Source organism: Lichenostomus cassidix, chromosome 7 (genome assembly GCF_008360975.1).
Source record: "Lichenostomus cassidix isolate B80296 chromosome 7, HeHo_3.0, whole genome shotgun sequence".
NCBI classification, from domain to species: domain Eukaryota; kingdom Metazoa; phylum Chordata; class Aves; order Passeriformes; family Meliphagidae; genus Lichenostomus; species Lichenostomus cassidix.
Genome location: NC_139488.1, coordinates 18,812,245 through 18,827,555, shown reverse-complemented (window position 1 = coordinate 18,827,555; position 15,311 = coordinate 18,812,245). Strand labels below are relative to the sequence as shown.

Here is a 15,311-nt window from a genome sequence, read left to right as displayed (position 1 = left end):
ATACTTATTGCTAAATTCCAAACTCCAGTTGACCTTTCATCTCTTCATAAAATTGCTTGAAACTTGCCAAATTGCTTTTATTTGAGCTGTGCTTGCTTTCAGGCCTGAAATGTTTTTCCCCCCTTGAAAAATTTTGATTAAAGTCAGAACACCAAAAGTATTCATTCAACTAACTCTATGAGCTGATATAAAATGGTTTACATCTTTCTATTTTCCCTCCTCCCCCCCGTTCTGAGGGCTCAGAAATGTTTTTAAAATGAATCCAGTGTTTTTTTCCCTGCCTTCACCTCATTTTTTTACACATTTCCTGTCACCCAGCATAGTTGCTCTTTGCCATACCTGGTCTTCCTCTACTGGCCTTTCTCCCACAAAAAGCCAACACCATCCCCTGCCTGAAATGCTGTGGCAGGGTGAAGACTGTGCAAAGGGCAATGGAAAGCATGGTGATTAAACCTGGACACTGAGAATAAAGCTGAATACTGGGGACATTCTCAAGGAATTCCTTCACATCACTGCCTTCTTAGTCCCCCACTGATTTTCTGTGAAGTATCTCCCAGGTCAATTAATCTAATACATTAGGTTAAAATTTGCTTCCTGACTTTCATCTCAGTTTCCCTGCAGGTCTCTGGGGACTCGTCAGTAATGATGGCATTATGGGGCCATCAGTGCTTGCACACTGAATGGACACTGAGCACTTTAGAGAACCAATTGAAGTTACTAAGACTCACAAATGTTACAATAAAGATGCTTACCCTGGAAAAAAAAAAAAAGATAGTAAATGTATCCAACGTTGTAAGTGGTAAGTTACCAAGCACTTTGTGGTGGAGACTAATTTCCTTTGTAAGCATTTAGTGGCAGCTTACAGTATAACACTCACTATGAGGAAAGACCACTCTTTTTCTTTCCTATGCCTCATGTACTAACTAAAAACTGGTAGATACAGAATAACAGCTGATTTACAACCTTAGCACTTGGCATCACTTTGGAAAACATTAGTCCCACTTGGGACTAATTCTTCTGCCACTTTTGAAACGGTACAAAGTTTGTTGGGCACACAAGCTGCCTCAAGTATTACTGCAGTGTAGTTGGTACTCTTACAGACTCACCACTAACCCATCTTAGTGTGCAGAAGAGGCCTTATTGCAGAGGAAGCTCTACTCAGGGGAACTGAGAAGTCTTTGCAACATAAAAAGTGCACCTAGAAATTTCCCTCAGCCACCCATCCAGAAAAAATACATACCATGAGTTATTGCATGATAGTAACTTTGGTCTAAGCTTTCTTCTACAAAGTGTTTTCTCTTAATTATTGTTGTAGTGCCAAATTGTCTGCCCAGCACTTCCCAGCCCTCACCTAGTGCACCGACTCTTATGGCCCAGCAGTCTCTGTCTGTGAGTGAGGATGTTTCCTGCCTGAGGCGAGCCCTGCCTCCGATGAGCGGCTGGCACAGTGCGATGGCAACGGGGAGGAGACGAAGGGCAGAGGGACAGGGTTTCTCCCTCATGCATTCACAGCCTGCACCAAGGAGGGAGAGGTCTCTTGGGCCCTGACGCGCAGCAGTAAAGAATGTGCAGCCAAGCTACCTGCGGTCTTCCAGAGGTTTACTGTAGGTCCATCAGGTAAGGGTCCAGGGACGGAGAGGCAGGACAGAGAGGCCAAGATGGGCTAAAGGTCTGGAGGTCCGGAGGCAGCAAGGCCCAGAACAACCAGTGGCAAGGGATTCATATAGGGAAGGAAAAAGGGGCGTGGTTTGGTGCGCAGACCAACCACGACAGTCAGAGGGAAGAGGGACAGGGACACAGACCAATAGTAACACAATAGGGGAGGGTACAAAATTCAAATGAACCAATGATACACAACTCAAGGGGGAACAAAGGAGAAGTCTCTAGAACCAAGTCCATATAAGGGAGAAAAGGCGGATAATTAGTTCTTCAGCCGCAGGGGCTCACCATTCTGCTTCTCTCTGTCACTGTAACCCAGACAGCATGGGCTGTCCCAGACCCCTGGTCGGCCCCTTAGCTACTGTAACCTGCAGGCATAGCCTGCCATAAATTATCACAATTGTCATGAAGATCTAGAAAACGCAGCAAACTAATCCCAGGGACTATTGCCATGGTGGCTTCCTTTAGCACAGACAAGGAGCCATTTATGTGCCTAAAAATGCATATTGCCATTTTAGATACCCAAGCACTTACACAGGACTGATAGATACCAGATGGGGCCAGAAGAAGCCCTACCACCAGTCAGAGGTCTTTCCTAAAGAAAGGATTTCCTAAGATATGTAAATTGGCTCTACATACTTGCATAAGGGGTCCAGCCAGTCTTTCAGACAAGTCAGATAACTAATGGGTTACTGCAACGTGAACTAGGATCTGAAATACACTGTCAGCTACTGTACATGCACATTCTCACTCTGGGAAGCAGGTAACATAGCTCACCCCTCTTTCATTTATGGAGAACAAGCTGAAAGTTCACAACCATGAATAAACCTTGCAGTACTTGTGTGCTAGAGTGCCATATAAAGACAGAAATAAAAGTGTTAGTACAGCAAAAAATCCAACGGTATCAATAATAATAATGTCTAATGCAATTAAATGACTGGGCTGCCTTTGCAGGAGAGATATGAAAGCTTTTGGAGTTAAGGTTTGTTGCATTCAACCCAGACTGTTCAAAACAACATTATGTAATCCAGCAAAGATTATGAAAGAGAAGGAGGTTATTTGGAACAAGTTTCTCCCTGATATTAAAACACAATAGGGAAAGTAGCATTTTCAAAAAGGTGAGGCAATTTCCAGACATTTTTGTCAAAAGAAGCAATGCATTTCTCACTGGGAAAGCTTTGCAAAATAGCATTATATCTCCTAATAATTCTGACTTTTAAGCAAGACTGTGATGTAAAAAGCTACTCTCAAATGCATCTGCACCACAATATGACTATCCACACAAAATATTTGCTCTAGGAAGACTTATTCAAATCTCAGTTAATGATTAATTATTCATGTTGGCATGCTGGTTTTGAGTGAGCTCCCAAACAGAAAAACTTTTATCTGCTGATGTAATCAATGTGCTCAATGTGTTCTTTCTGTCATGATTGTTTATTTAGAAATCAAATAGGGATCAAGTCCCTTTCTTCTGCTACCCCCAGTGATGAAGTAGTCATTCAGGACCTGTCTAATAGACACTTGCCAAGCCTGTTTGAACAGCAACTGTTTGTCTTTTAATCCTTGGATTTTCTTGTTTCACACAGAGGCTTTCTAGAAGCTAAAGCTTTTTATCTTTTCTCCACCAAGATTACTCAATCAAAAGGATTGATTAGGGAAACAAAGAAACTATAAAATTACACCACCTACTCTGATCTTTATCTTTAGAAATTACAGTTTGGCTGGTTTAATTCAGTCTCTGTCAGACCACAAGTATACCATCAGGTGCTGTAAGACACTATCACTGCAAATGTTAACATTCCTAAGAAAATACAAACAGGATTTGAGATAAGGCACACTAGATGCAAACACATTTTTTAAATTAGAAATTCAGGAAAAAGTGTCAGCTGCCTAATGTATTACTTCTGACTGGATGGAGGACCAGATTCTGCTGACATTCACTCTCCTGGGACCTGGTGCTTAATTTTTTCAAAAGCCAGCAAGAGAAGCCAGTAACTTCTGGAAATAAGCAAACCATGGTGTGCTCTGCTATGAGTAGCAAAATCTGACCTGCTCACAGGACTGTATGAGGCAGGTGAAAACATATTTAGACGTATGTTTTTAATGACTAGAAGGGACTTCTCATGGGGGAAGACCCATAATGTCCAGGAGGTCAGAACCTGGGGATTGCATCCACAGAACCCACTTTGGTTTCCTTGTTAGAGCCAGCGCAATGTGCACTTCAACACCTTTGCTTGTCCAGCAGGAGTAACTCCAGCTTCTTACTTCTCTCTGGAGAACCAAATATCCTTCCCCAATGTTATGATTCAAGTACCACAATTTTTCCTTTCTAGGAGTAAGGGATTTCGTTACAAAAATACACTTAAGGAATCAATAATAAATGAGACAGTCAAGTTCTGCTTTCTGCAGAGGAAAGACTGTCACATGCCAAGCTAACAGAAAACTACGTACAGAGCTCACATTTTGCTTATGTGATTTTTTTCCAGTAAGCTCCCTCACGTGCTCTGTTCTGAGAGAACTGGAAGACCCTCTGTGAGGAACAGAACTTAATGGGAAAATTCCCCTTTTTAATGCTTTCTGAGATGCTAAGTAGGTTCTATTCAGCTTTCTGAAATTACTTTCCGCAGTTCAAAAGCAGTTTGCTGAGAGAAAAAAAAAACAGTGGTAGAAAAAAAAGAAACTCTTTTATGTTTTTCTCTCCTACATTTGCATGGCAAGGGATTACTACCCACAATAGCAAGGCCCCTGACCTGACACTGATGGAGCAAAGATTCCCTACAACAGGCTTTGCATGCCGGGGGAGTGCTGTTCTGTGGTCACTTCAAACTAACTGTAGAGCCTATCATTAGAATCAGGAGAGACAGGGCCACACAGGTACTGCTGCCAGGCTTGTCCTGGAGAGGAAACCTTTGCCAGCCACCTGTTAAACCCCCAAATCTCCAGCAAGCTGCGCATGTCTCCTGACTGCCCCAATAGTGCTGAAAGTACAGTAAGAACCAACATTGCAGCTGGCGGCACTCTAGAGTGGCAAAAGAACCAAGAATTTCCAGGCCCAAGTGAAAAGCAGCAGACAGAGAAATTGGAGGGGAAGAGCTGCCCACCATGCAGAGGACGAACTAACAACTCTGCAATTCTTGTCAGGGACCAGCCAGACCAGGTGTCACCAGCCAGTCTGGGACAGGCTGCCATTGCCATTGTCCACTCAACTGTATGGGAAAGATCACTTCCAGCTCCATCCTACCACTTTACTTTGCCAAGTTTTAATTTCCTACTCATTCAGTTAGCTTCAAATAAATTTTCCCAAAAAAAGCTTATTCATTCATTTTGCTGTTGAGAACGGGCTTTGCCCAAGCCTCCCCGCTTACTGCAGCATCTGGCACCACACAGCACTGTGAGTGAAGAGATATAAAGAATTGGGAAAAGAAATTCTGCTGCTATGTTTATGCAGTAGTACTCAGAGTTGGATCAGAAATGCCCACTAGACTCTGGGCCAAAGATTAAGCAAACAAGCCACCCAGAAATCATATGTTAGGATCTGTGCCCATTCAAATTGTAGAGATTCCATTTGTGCAGTTTGTAGTATTTGAACTTTTATCTGAAAAACATTGAAATTGGTTTGTTCCTAGTATGAAAAAACTGCCCCTAGACTAGTAAAAATAATTTCATCCTTGGAAGTTTTCATACACAAATATGTATCTTAAAAGATTAAGTCATATCAACAATAACTTGCTCGCATGCAGGAGAAAAGTCTGAAGCAAGCTCTATTAAATCAACGGAAAGACTCCTGATGGTTTCAAGACAAAGCACAGATCAGTCCTTTGCAGCTCAGTAGATTAGTTCTCCTTAATGAGTCTGGACAGTCCCCCAGCCTCTTTAAATCACTATATATAGCCAGCAATGCTTATACAACAAAGGTAGGCAAGCAGGCATAGAGCATAGCCAGATTAATACCAAGTACATCCTTAAAGTGGACAGATCACAGCACAAGTCATTTTCAATAGCAGAGAGAGGGGCCCTGCTGATGTGCATCAAGCAGGAAAGTACCATCAGACACAGAATTTACAAGATTTTTTTTTTGAAACCACCATGCAGGTCTTGGTGCACAAGCCTATGAGCAACTTGGGCTGTTTCTGTGTTCTTGCACTGGAAATAACTGGTGAAGGCAACTCATGAGCACCTGGAGGTATAGACTGAGCTTGCAGATGTCTCCCCAGAATGTGAGTAGAGCTTGTGTCTATTGTTATAGTGAGCAGTACCTATTACATGCATTTGCAGGGTAGCTAAGGCAGCTAAGCATTTGTTTTCTAGTGCACAGACAAGAGTCTGTGCAGTCTCTTCCCTTCTAGAGTACTTTTAACAATTGTTACTTAGCTAAGCACCTACAGGGTCTGAATAAAATGCGAACTCAGAAATGTTCTTCCCAACATCTGGAATCTTTCTCTACTTCAATTACTGGGTCAGTGACCTAAGAGTTTAAATGGTTTTGTTTTCCTGGGACTTTTAACAATGCTGTGGTAAAAATAGGAAGTGCAAGCCATACAAAGAAAATGCAATCATGCTGAAAAATCAGCCTCACTGTACCAGCCTACATTCATCTCCCTACAAAATGCTGTGTAGGAGAGTTTGGAGGTATATTTCTTGAAAGGTGACATATTAACGAAGACCTTAACTTATCCGTTGAACACCAAACCAAATTATCACATTGACATATTTACACAGCAGACAAAAAAGCACTCTTTTTCCATGAAACAAAGGTGTAAAGCTCTGCATGTGCAGGGATAGCTCACCTAAGAGTGGGAGATATGATGTGTTTGTGCCTGCCTATTTATTCAATTAATTAACTGAAGCCTAGCGGGCTTGTAGGTATGGCAGGATGACTGATAATTAAAGTTGTGCTTCCTAGGCTCTGGAGAGCTGCTGGATCATCTCTCAGTGATACATCTCTCAGCCTGATAGATGTAAACCTTCCACTGAGTGCTACATGAATGCTCATTCTGAAGAACCACAGCCCCTAAATTTCCCCTTGGCAGTTTTTCCTCAGCATGCCAGGCAGGTCACTCTACTCACTACAGAGCACTCACTTGTGGAGGTTTGCTCTGCCTGCACTGTGGCAGTGAAGGGATCCAAAGCACACCCAGACCCCAGACTTCACCTCAACCCAAAGTTCTTTGGCATAAGCAAACTTGCTGTGGGAGTAAATCAGTAACTCCCTCCTTCAACACAGTGTCTATGTGCTTCAGTTTCCTTTAGTGCAGAGAAGCAGAGGGATGCTGTACTCTGCAGTCATCTAAGGATCTTAAAGGGCTATTGCAGCTTTTTTCTAAAATCAAGTGCTTTTATAATGGTACTTGTCTGGGCATGAGAAGTCAAGCTCTATCACATGAGTTATCAATTTGCAGGTAAATAAAGTTTTGATGGAAAGTAGAATTTGCTTTTAGCTATATACTGACAACATTATTAATCCAGATTCAGTATTTATGAAGATATATCAATACTCTTGAAATACCATGCTGACATTTTCTCTGGAATCACACTGCCACTCCATGCAGCTATTTCAAAATCGATACGATCATGGAAGGTAAGAGCCTTTTTTTGACTTTTTTAGAACTTCACAATTACCAAGCAAGAAATAGTTTGGATAACATCATACATTTATAGAACTAGATAATTTTCTTGAAAGAAAACTTTAAACTGAGATGGTTTCTCCTGGTTCTGAGCCCAGGCTCCTTCCAGCAGTAATGACATCATCTAGCAGAATACACAGTGGCAGAAGGCTCCAGCAGAGCAAAACCTACCATGATGCTCAGGTCATCATGTTACCAGAGAAGGAGCACTAGTACATGGGAAGAACTAGGCAGTTAGGAATTACAGCTTTAGTAATACTGGCCCAGGCTCACAGGGAAAAGAAGAGCAGTGGAGGCTCCACAGACAGTGCTGCCCTTTCAGCTGTGTCCTCTGGAGCCTTTTGTCTTACAGATCCTCTGTGCCAATTATTGCTACCTAAACACAGTGGCTAACACTAACCAGAGCAACCCCAGGCATTTTTCTTACAGAAACCAGGTTGGCATTCTGGCCAAACACTCCAGGCCTTACCCACAGAGTCCAGTTTCAAATTTAAGCTGCTTTCCTGAAATGCAAGCTCACTGCCTACTGCTTCCTCCCTACATTACAGCCAAGGAAGATGTGATTTACAGCTCCCATTTTCAATTAGGTTAATCTTTTTTTCCAAAACTCTAATTATTTTATTTAATTTTGTATTGGAAAAAAGGCAACTTGAGTCCTAAAGTTATGTATATATATCACTGCACTAACTTGCCAAATACCATGCTGTGGTTTAGTGGCCTGGAGTTACTAGAGCCTGCTGATAGCAACTCTTCTCTCTCTTTGTGTCTAGCTCTGCTCCAAATTCCAAATGAGCAGTCAAAGGAAATGTCATCAACTGGCACATCATTGCAAATGGACTGGGGGGATCTATGATCAGCTGCTGCAGCATTCTGTTTTCAGGCTTTATTTTACAGCATGAAAGCCTAATTATCTTGAGTGCTTTCACACAGTTGTAGTGGCACTTTGTCAGAGCACACTCTGAGTCCTCTCAGAAGATAAATGTCACCAACACAGGAAAAAATTACAAAAATTATTTCAAAGCACAAACATTCAGGAACACCGCAATCCTTGTCAAATTTAACAGGGACATTCACAGCAAGAAAGCAAAGTGTCCAAGCAAAGTACCTGAGCTAGAGGGCCAGTTACATCAACCTCAAAACAACAGGGAGATGGGCTGCTAAAATAAGCAGTGCAAACACCCCAAAAACTGAGTGGAAGCCCTCCTGCAGACTGTAGCAGAAGGAGAAGAAAACTCCTGCCTGAATATATTTACTTAATGTTTTAAAATCAGAGAGCATTAGTCAATAGCTCAGAAGTTCATCTTGATGGCTACTGAGGCACTCACATACGTAAAGTAAGACAATTAAGTGGCAATGAATGTTGTCACTTGTTACACTTGATTAGCTTTTTACCTGATTTAATTATTTAATGGGAGTTCAACATTCATTTACTATCAGATTCTGAGATTTCTTCCATACCTACTTGTTGAGGTGACAGCAAAATTTAGAATCAGAATAAATCCAAATCAGTCCATCAACTCAGTAGGAACAAGAACAACAGACAAGCTCTAGCAAATAGGCCTAACACATTTGGCTTCCTTTAATATTCTTGTCTTGAGATAGCAAGAACGTTACACAAAAGTCAGCCTTTAAAAATGTCACATTTTAAAGGTGAGATGACATACATATATATGTGAGATGACATTTTAAAGGTATAGACATATATATATGTCTATACCTTTACATATATGTAGGTAACTAGAGCCTAGGTGACTGCTTAGCATCTGCAAAAAAGTTTCTCATAACAGGATGTCTGGAATATGCTTATTGGATGTCCATAAATATATTTGCTTTAATTAATTAATTTGGTTTAGTTCTTGCAAAAGTCTAAAATACAAATAGAAAACTAGTAATAAATTCTTAAGAATTTAAATGCTAGAACTGTATTCTACATTTATCAAAACATTTTGCAATAAGCAAACAGTATCCTCCCCAACAGAGTTAAGAAACCTTGAGTTTCCTCAGTGCTTTTTTAAAAATGTTTTTGAGGCCCACATCTTTGTGAATTTTCCTATACAGTATGTTCTACTGTGCTGTGTATCAGTGCTAAACAGGCAGCAAGTGACAAGACTCAGGCACTGCCCAAAAGTCTACCTTGTCTAAGTGGCAGGGAGCAGATCACTTGCTGTCACACTACATGAGTCACATAACAAATTAGTCATCAGATCCACCTCTGCAGCTTACACTTCTCTGGTTGTTCTTGGGGTCACTCTGCTTCCACGTTACAGATCAGAAAAGCAGCCTGGGTGGCATCATACAAGTGGTCAAAGAGAATGATCCTTTTTCCCGTGGGAATTTCTCTCCAGTGTCAGCACAAATAATGACCAGCACCCACAACAAAACTTAGACACCACTTTCAGAAGTGATGAGGTCATTCCTTTCAGTCTGAAATGTCTTTAAAGGACTAGAAAGCTCGGTCAGCAAAGCTTGAAAACAGTGGAAATCTATTGAAAAGAAAGATAGGGAAGGTTCTCTCAAGGCATACATTATTCATGGATTCCAATCACATTGTGCCAAAGCTCCTACTCCTGCTCTCTCCTATCCTACAGTGATCTAGAAGGACCACAAGCAGAAATAAAGCCCCTTACAGGAGTTGTGTTTTAGGAAGTGGGAGGGTTGGCTGAGCACATTTGCTTCACTGCACTTCTACATCATTAACTTATTTGCTTGTAGCTCTCACTTTCAGACTCACTGCACATAGCAATTTTGGCTTCCGTACTTTCTCTTGTAATTTACTGGCTCATCAGAGACAGATACAGAGTGAGAAACGTGAATGGAAAGTATGTCTTCATAACAGGCTGTGACACAGGACTTGGAAACTCACTGGCTAAATGGCTTGACAAAAAGGGATTTTGTGTCATTGCTGCATGTGCCACAGAAAAAGGAGGCCAAGAGCTACAGTCCTGTTCTTCACTCTCACTGAAGACAGTGAATCTGAACCTAGCAGATTCCAACAGCATTGCCAGGGCCGTGGTGTTTGTGACTGAACAGACAGCTGGCAAGGGTAAGTGACAAGACAACTTCTCAGAAAAATGATTCCATATAAGCAGGTCTGGTCTAGCAAAAACTTCCATTGTTCCCCCCACTCACTGCAGAGGCATTTTTCATCTTACTGATGAAACACCTTCACTATTCATTTCTGTCATTTCTCAGTTCAAAGATATTCTCTCCAGCAATGCTTCCCACTGCTTTCACCAACAGGGTGCCTAAAAATCTAGTTGCTCAGTCTGTTAAAACCAGATCATTTCCAGGTGCGTTTTTCAAACTCTTTTTGGGACAGCTGAAGAACATCAGTGGAAGGATGGTACTAACTAGTACTATAAAATTTTCTTGACATATTCAGCCCACTCAATTAAAAATGGTTGATGCAGGCTTCTGCAGCCCTCCTCTAGTAAACAGAAGGGTATATTTTTGCATGGCTGAACAAGTCTGACATCTGCATTGTACATAACAATTGCATTGACTGTAACAGTTAAACACTTGCAATTTCAGCCAGTTTTCTTGGAGTTGTTACATAGCTAGCTCTCACTACCTCCACCATACACCTCTGAGCACTCCTGTAAAAGAGGAAGAGCTTGGATACCTATGAGACTTTAGTGATGGGCTTGGCAAAGGGTGCTAAAAAGATCTGCATGGTAAATATATTCAACTGTGGCAACACAAATTTATCAGCACTGATAGCTCAGACTAAAGGTTACCAAAGGGCATCACAGCACTTTAACTACTTGTTGTAATATACAGCTATACCAAATATTCAATAGGTTTATCAATTCATTAACTACCTAAACCAGGAAAACGTATCTTCTACCAGCAGAACTTTCTCCTCAAATCTTGTAGAAGGCTGTTGGCCTCATCATGAGTATTCCAGACTATTCTTGAATGCAGAGATTGAGAGAAAGTTTAACAAAATTATTAGCACTTACCTCCTTCAGCAGGCTCTTGCTCCCAACGTGTAGAAAGCCACAAGTTCTTGCCAGGATAATCACTGCTAATGCTGTCACCTCAGTGTGTGAGACTCTTTATGGAGGCTGAGTGCTGGACTTTCAGCCTCTCCCCTCAGGCACAAGCTGTCCTCAGCAAACTCTTGGAAACGTCACTATTTATCTAAAGTTCCTCGAGTCATTTATAAAGGTAGTAAAGCAGTATTATCAATAAACAGGGCTGACCTGGTATCTTTAAAAGCTTGACTAATCCTACACATTTGGTTCAGACCTTTAGACCCCAACCTAGAAAAATCAGTCTCTCCACTTCTATGCAGACTATTTGATTTTCCCAAGAATACAAGTGTGTATTAGGAGCCTACATACTTGAGCTGATCTAGATAAGCATGGTGGCCCACATCTCCAAACAAAATAGTCTTCCTTCAATACTCTGCCCATGCTCTTCAGCAAATTTTACCAGGTGTACAAACTAGATCATCCAAGTAAACCCCAGATAACTGTATTCATCTCACTGAAGTTTTTGCAGACTGTATGGCTTGGTTTCCAATGCACATATGATACTCTACTGTAAGATAGTGCCATATACTGAAATAAATGGTTTTACAATCTTCCTAGGGCTTTTTGGCTTGGTGAGTAATGCTGAAGGAACAGCACCTGTAGCACCCACCGACTGGCTGAGGATTGAAGACTTCCACTCAGTCCTGGATGTCAGCCTGCTGGGATTGATTGAAATCACACTCAAGCTTCTGCCACTTCTGAAAAAAGCTGAGGGAAGAATCATCAATCTAATTAATGCCAAAGGCCTCATGGCTTTTGTAGGGGGTGGCTACAGTCTGTCCAAATGGGGCATGGAAGCCTTCTCTGACACCTTACGGTGAGTAGCCAGAAACATGAGCATGAATCCAAGAACAGATTCCATATGTTCTGATGAAGGGTGACTGTGTTTGCCCATCTTGATTTGTCTCTGGAAGTCTTGCCTAAAAGGGAAAAGAAAAATAAGACGACATCAGTCACTTTTTTAGGATTTCAGTCTCCAGTACTATGGATGGCCCCAGCAAAGAACAGCACTTTAAAAATTTTAATATCCTAGACAAGTTGTTGGCATGCAGATTCCAGATTCCATGTTGGCATGTGAATTCACTGCATACTTGAAAGTAAATCAACAGTGTTGCATGGTCAGATGTCCAGTTTCTTGGGCAAGTTGTACTTGCCTGTATATTTTGCTCAAATTCTCCACAACAATCTGAGCTGGGTGATCCCAGACAGCAATCACATTACCAAAGGTACTTGTAACTTCAGAACATTAAGCTGAGCATCCTTTACTGAAGCCAGTTGTACTGCACTGATTCTAGGAAGCTAAGGCCTAGCCTAGTGAGTCAAATCTTCATGATGATGGGAAAGTCGGTCTCAAACAATTATGAGTACTTATTTAAAGAAAGTGTGTACCCCAAAGAAATAGGAAGTAATGGCTAATGTACATGTGATCCATTCCTTTGCATGCTCTGGTATGTAGCTGCCTCTGTCTCTTGAGCTGTCCAGCTAGACAAAGATGCCATTTTCACCCCAAAGGAGTTGCATTGCAGCTCAAAATTGCATAGAGGAAACCACACTATGAGGAAACACACTAACCTTTATTGCATTAACATTTATCATTTCACTATAGCTACTTAACCACAGGATAGAGAGAATAAAGTTCTAATCCAATAGAAATTTTTTTTCTTTTACTTTTTCCCAGACACTAATAATCTGCTCTTGCTGTAAACTAAAACCATGCAACAGTGTATGAAATAGTCAGAAGCTTTAGCATGATAATACATGACTAAGATGTACCTGGCTGCTGCATCCTTTGTGTGAATCCATCATAAATCACACAGAGAGTTGTGAAACTACTTGACACTGCTTTTCTTCCTCAGTTAATTGTCTGCTCTGCTTTTACAGGGCAGGTACATGGCAATGAAGCTAACTTGAACATCTCAAACAATTCTGATTTTATGAAGATAATTACTCTCCAATATTCATGTGGCACATTTTCAACTTACTTATGATTCACAGTTATGCCACTATTGGGTGGTCAGGAGCTTATTGGGTTTTTTTCTTCTAGGATAGAGATGCAGCATTTTGGAGTGAAAGTAAGCATCGTTGAGCATAGTTTCTTTAAGGCAGAAGTAGTTAATTCAGATATCATCGAGAAATACCTCTTCAAACTTTGGAACAGATTGACTCCTGAGATCAGGGACTCCTATGGAGAAAAATACTTTGTTGAATGTAAGTAGAAAAAGGACTGTATGAAAGCTCAGGGGGGATATTATCAACATACACAAATACCTGAACTGAGTCTGCAAAGACAATAGAGTCAAGGCCTTTCTAGTGTTGTCCAGGAATAGGACTCAAGGCAATGGGCACACACTGAAACACAGGTTATTTCAGGTGACTGAGGATTGGCACAGGCTGCCCAGGGTGGTTGTGGAGACCCCATCTTTGGAGATATTCAAAAGCCATCTGGACATGTCCTGGGCAACCTGGTCTAGGTGACCCAGCTTAAGTAGTGAGGCTTGGCACCAGAGGTCCTTTTCAATCTCAACCTATCTGTGATTCTGTGAACATTTGCTGGGCATCAGTAATGATGAAGAAAGAACTCATCCCTGACTGTTCTCAACTATGTGTCTATTACATAAGGCCTGAGCTATCAGCTCACACATGAGATTGGTGAGATGTGAGCTACCTTTCTTAGTCCCTCAATACTTAGTGGTGGAATGCCCAGTGGGAATGAACTGCTATGACCATATGCTACATTAATGGCTTAGTGATATCTGAAAAGTTGTGCTGTGTCACACTGCACTTACTGTACAGAACATCTGGCTCACAATATGGGCCAAGGAGGCTTTCGTTTATTGGGGTTCAGGGTGTTTTGCAGCCTTTATGGTCTCTGCTTTGCTGTAGCTATACTGCTCTCAACACTTGAGACAGTACTTTAAAGCAAGCCTGAAGCTGTAGCCAAACTTTTGAATATAAAGAACACTCTCGCAGAGATGTTGCATATAAATGCTTTCAGGTTTATTTTTTTCTTTACAGATATAAAAGCCCAAAGTTCATCAGTGAAAAGACTGTGTGACTATGATATTTCTAAAGTCATAAAATGCATGGAACATGCCCTGATAGCAAAGTACCCCAGGACAAGATACAGAGCTGGATGGGATGCAAAGTTCTTCTGGCTGTTTCTCTCCTATGCCCCAAGCTGTTTATCTGACATGCTGTTACGTATGACATTTCCAGCTCCAGCAGATAGCAGGAGACCAGTTCGTGGCATTCTAATTAATGTCTAGTATTAAAACAGTATCACCACTGCAGAAATAAATATTTATTCTATCAAAACTAGACATCCTCTTCTTTACCAGTTTACTAGACTGTTTAAATTCTTTTCAAAAGACACACTTTCTCCCTACCCCACCTCACCCCACCCCACCTTACCTGAAATTCTGAGTTTGCAGGTAGGCTCGCAAATCCAGCATGTTTTTGAAGGTCACTTCTTAAACTCAGAAATGATACCTCTGTTGGATCTGCATTCATACAATATTTAGCTACAAAGCTAGTCAATACTATTAATACAATTTTTAAAAAAATTCAAATAAGGAAAATAAAATCACTAGACGAATCAGTTTTTCAAAGAGACTTCCTCAACATACAGGCTTCTAGTGATCTTGAAATACAGCCTTGGTTTTTCAGAACACATCCACATATGTTTTACAGAACATATTTAGTCAGATTCAGTCATCTATTTCACAAACAATTTTATCATGGTCATATTCAGGAGCTGCTAATCTTCACAAGCTTCTGAGCACAAGACATGAAGTAAAATAATAACAAAGCCCAGCTATTGCAGCATATTCCAGTAATTACAATTACAGTATCTGACCACACCTAACTACCTGATTATTTAATTCTGCAGAGAAAAAACACAAGACATTTTACAGATACACAATTGCAGGGAAAATCAAAACTCCACTGTGCTATGCAAACAGAGTATCCAAACAGATATTTTAACTTTCTT

At 41.0% G+C, this 15,311-nt stretch overlaps 2 protein-coding genes across 5 annotated transcripts in view; one reads left to right on the top strand and one right to left on the bottom strand.

Moving 5' to 3' along the window:
* ABCB11 (ATP binding cassette subfamily B member 11) overlaps nucleotides 1–11,375 on the bottom strand; it is a 61,628-nt gene extending 50,253 nt beyond the window's left edge. For 2 of the 4 annotated variants that reach the window (XM_085066527.1, XM_085066529.1), the window contains exon 1: nucleotides 11,246–11,375. The gene's annotated coding sequence lies outside the window, so the exon portion shown is untranslated. Of the gene's footprint in view, nucleotides 1–1,581; nucleotides 1,700–11,245 lie in introns of those variants that run through there. The other 2 variants (XM_085066531.1, XM_085066532.1) reach the window with 1 other exon arrangement.
* DHRS9 (dehydrogenase/reductase 9) lies at nucleotides 3,646–14,695 on the top strand. Its single transcript, XM_085066534.1, has 5 exons — nucleotides 3,646–5,876; nucleotides 9,996–10,326; nucleotides 11,879–12,137; nucleotides 13,365–13,528; nucleotides 14,336–14,695. Exons 1-5 carry the CDS (start codon nucleotides 5,829–5,831, stop codon nucleotides 14,584–14,586), a joined length of 1,053 nt encoding a protein of 350 aa, XP_084922660.1. The 5' UTR covers nucleotides 3,646–5,828; the 3' UTR covers nucleotides 14,587–14,695.
* Nucleotides 14,696–15,311: the final 616 nt, after the last annotated feature.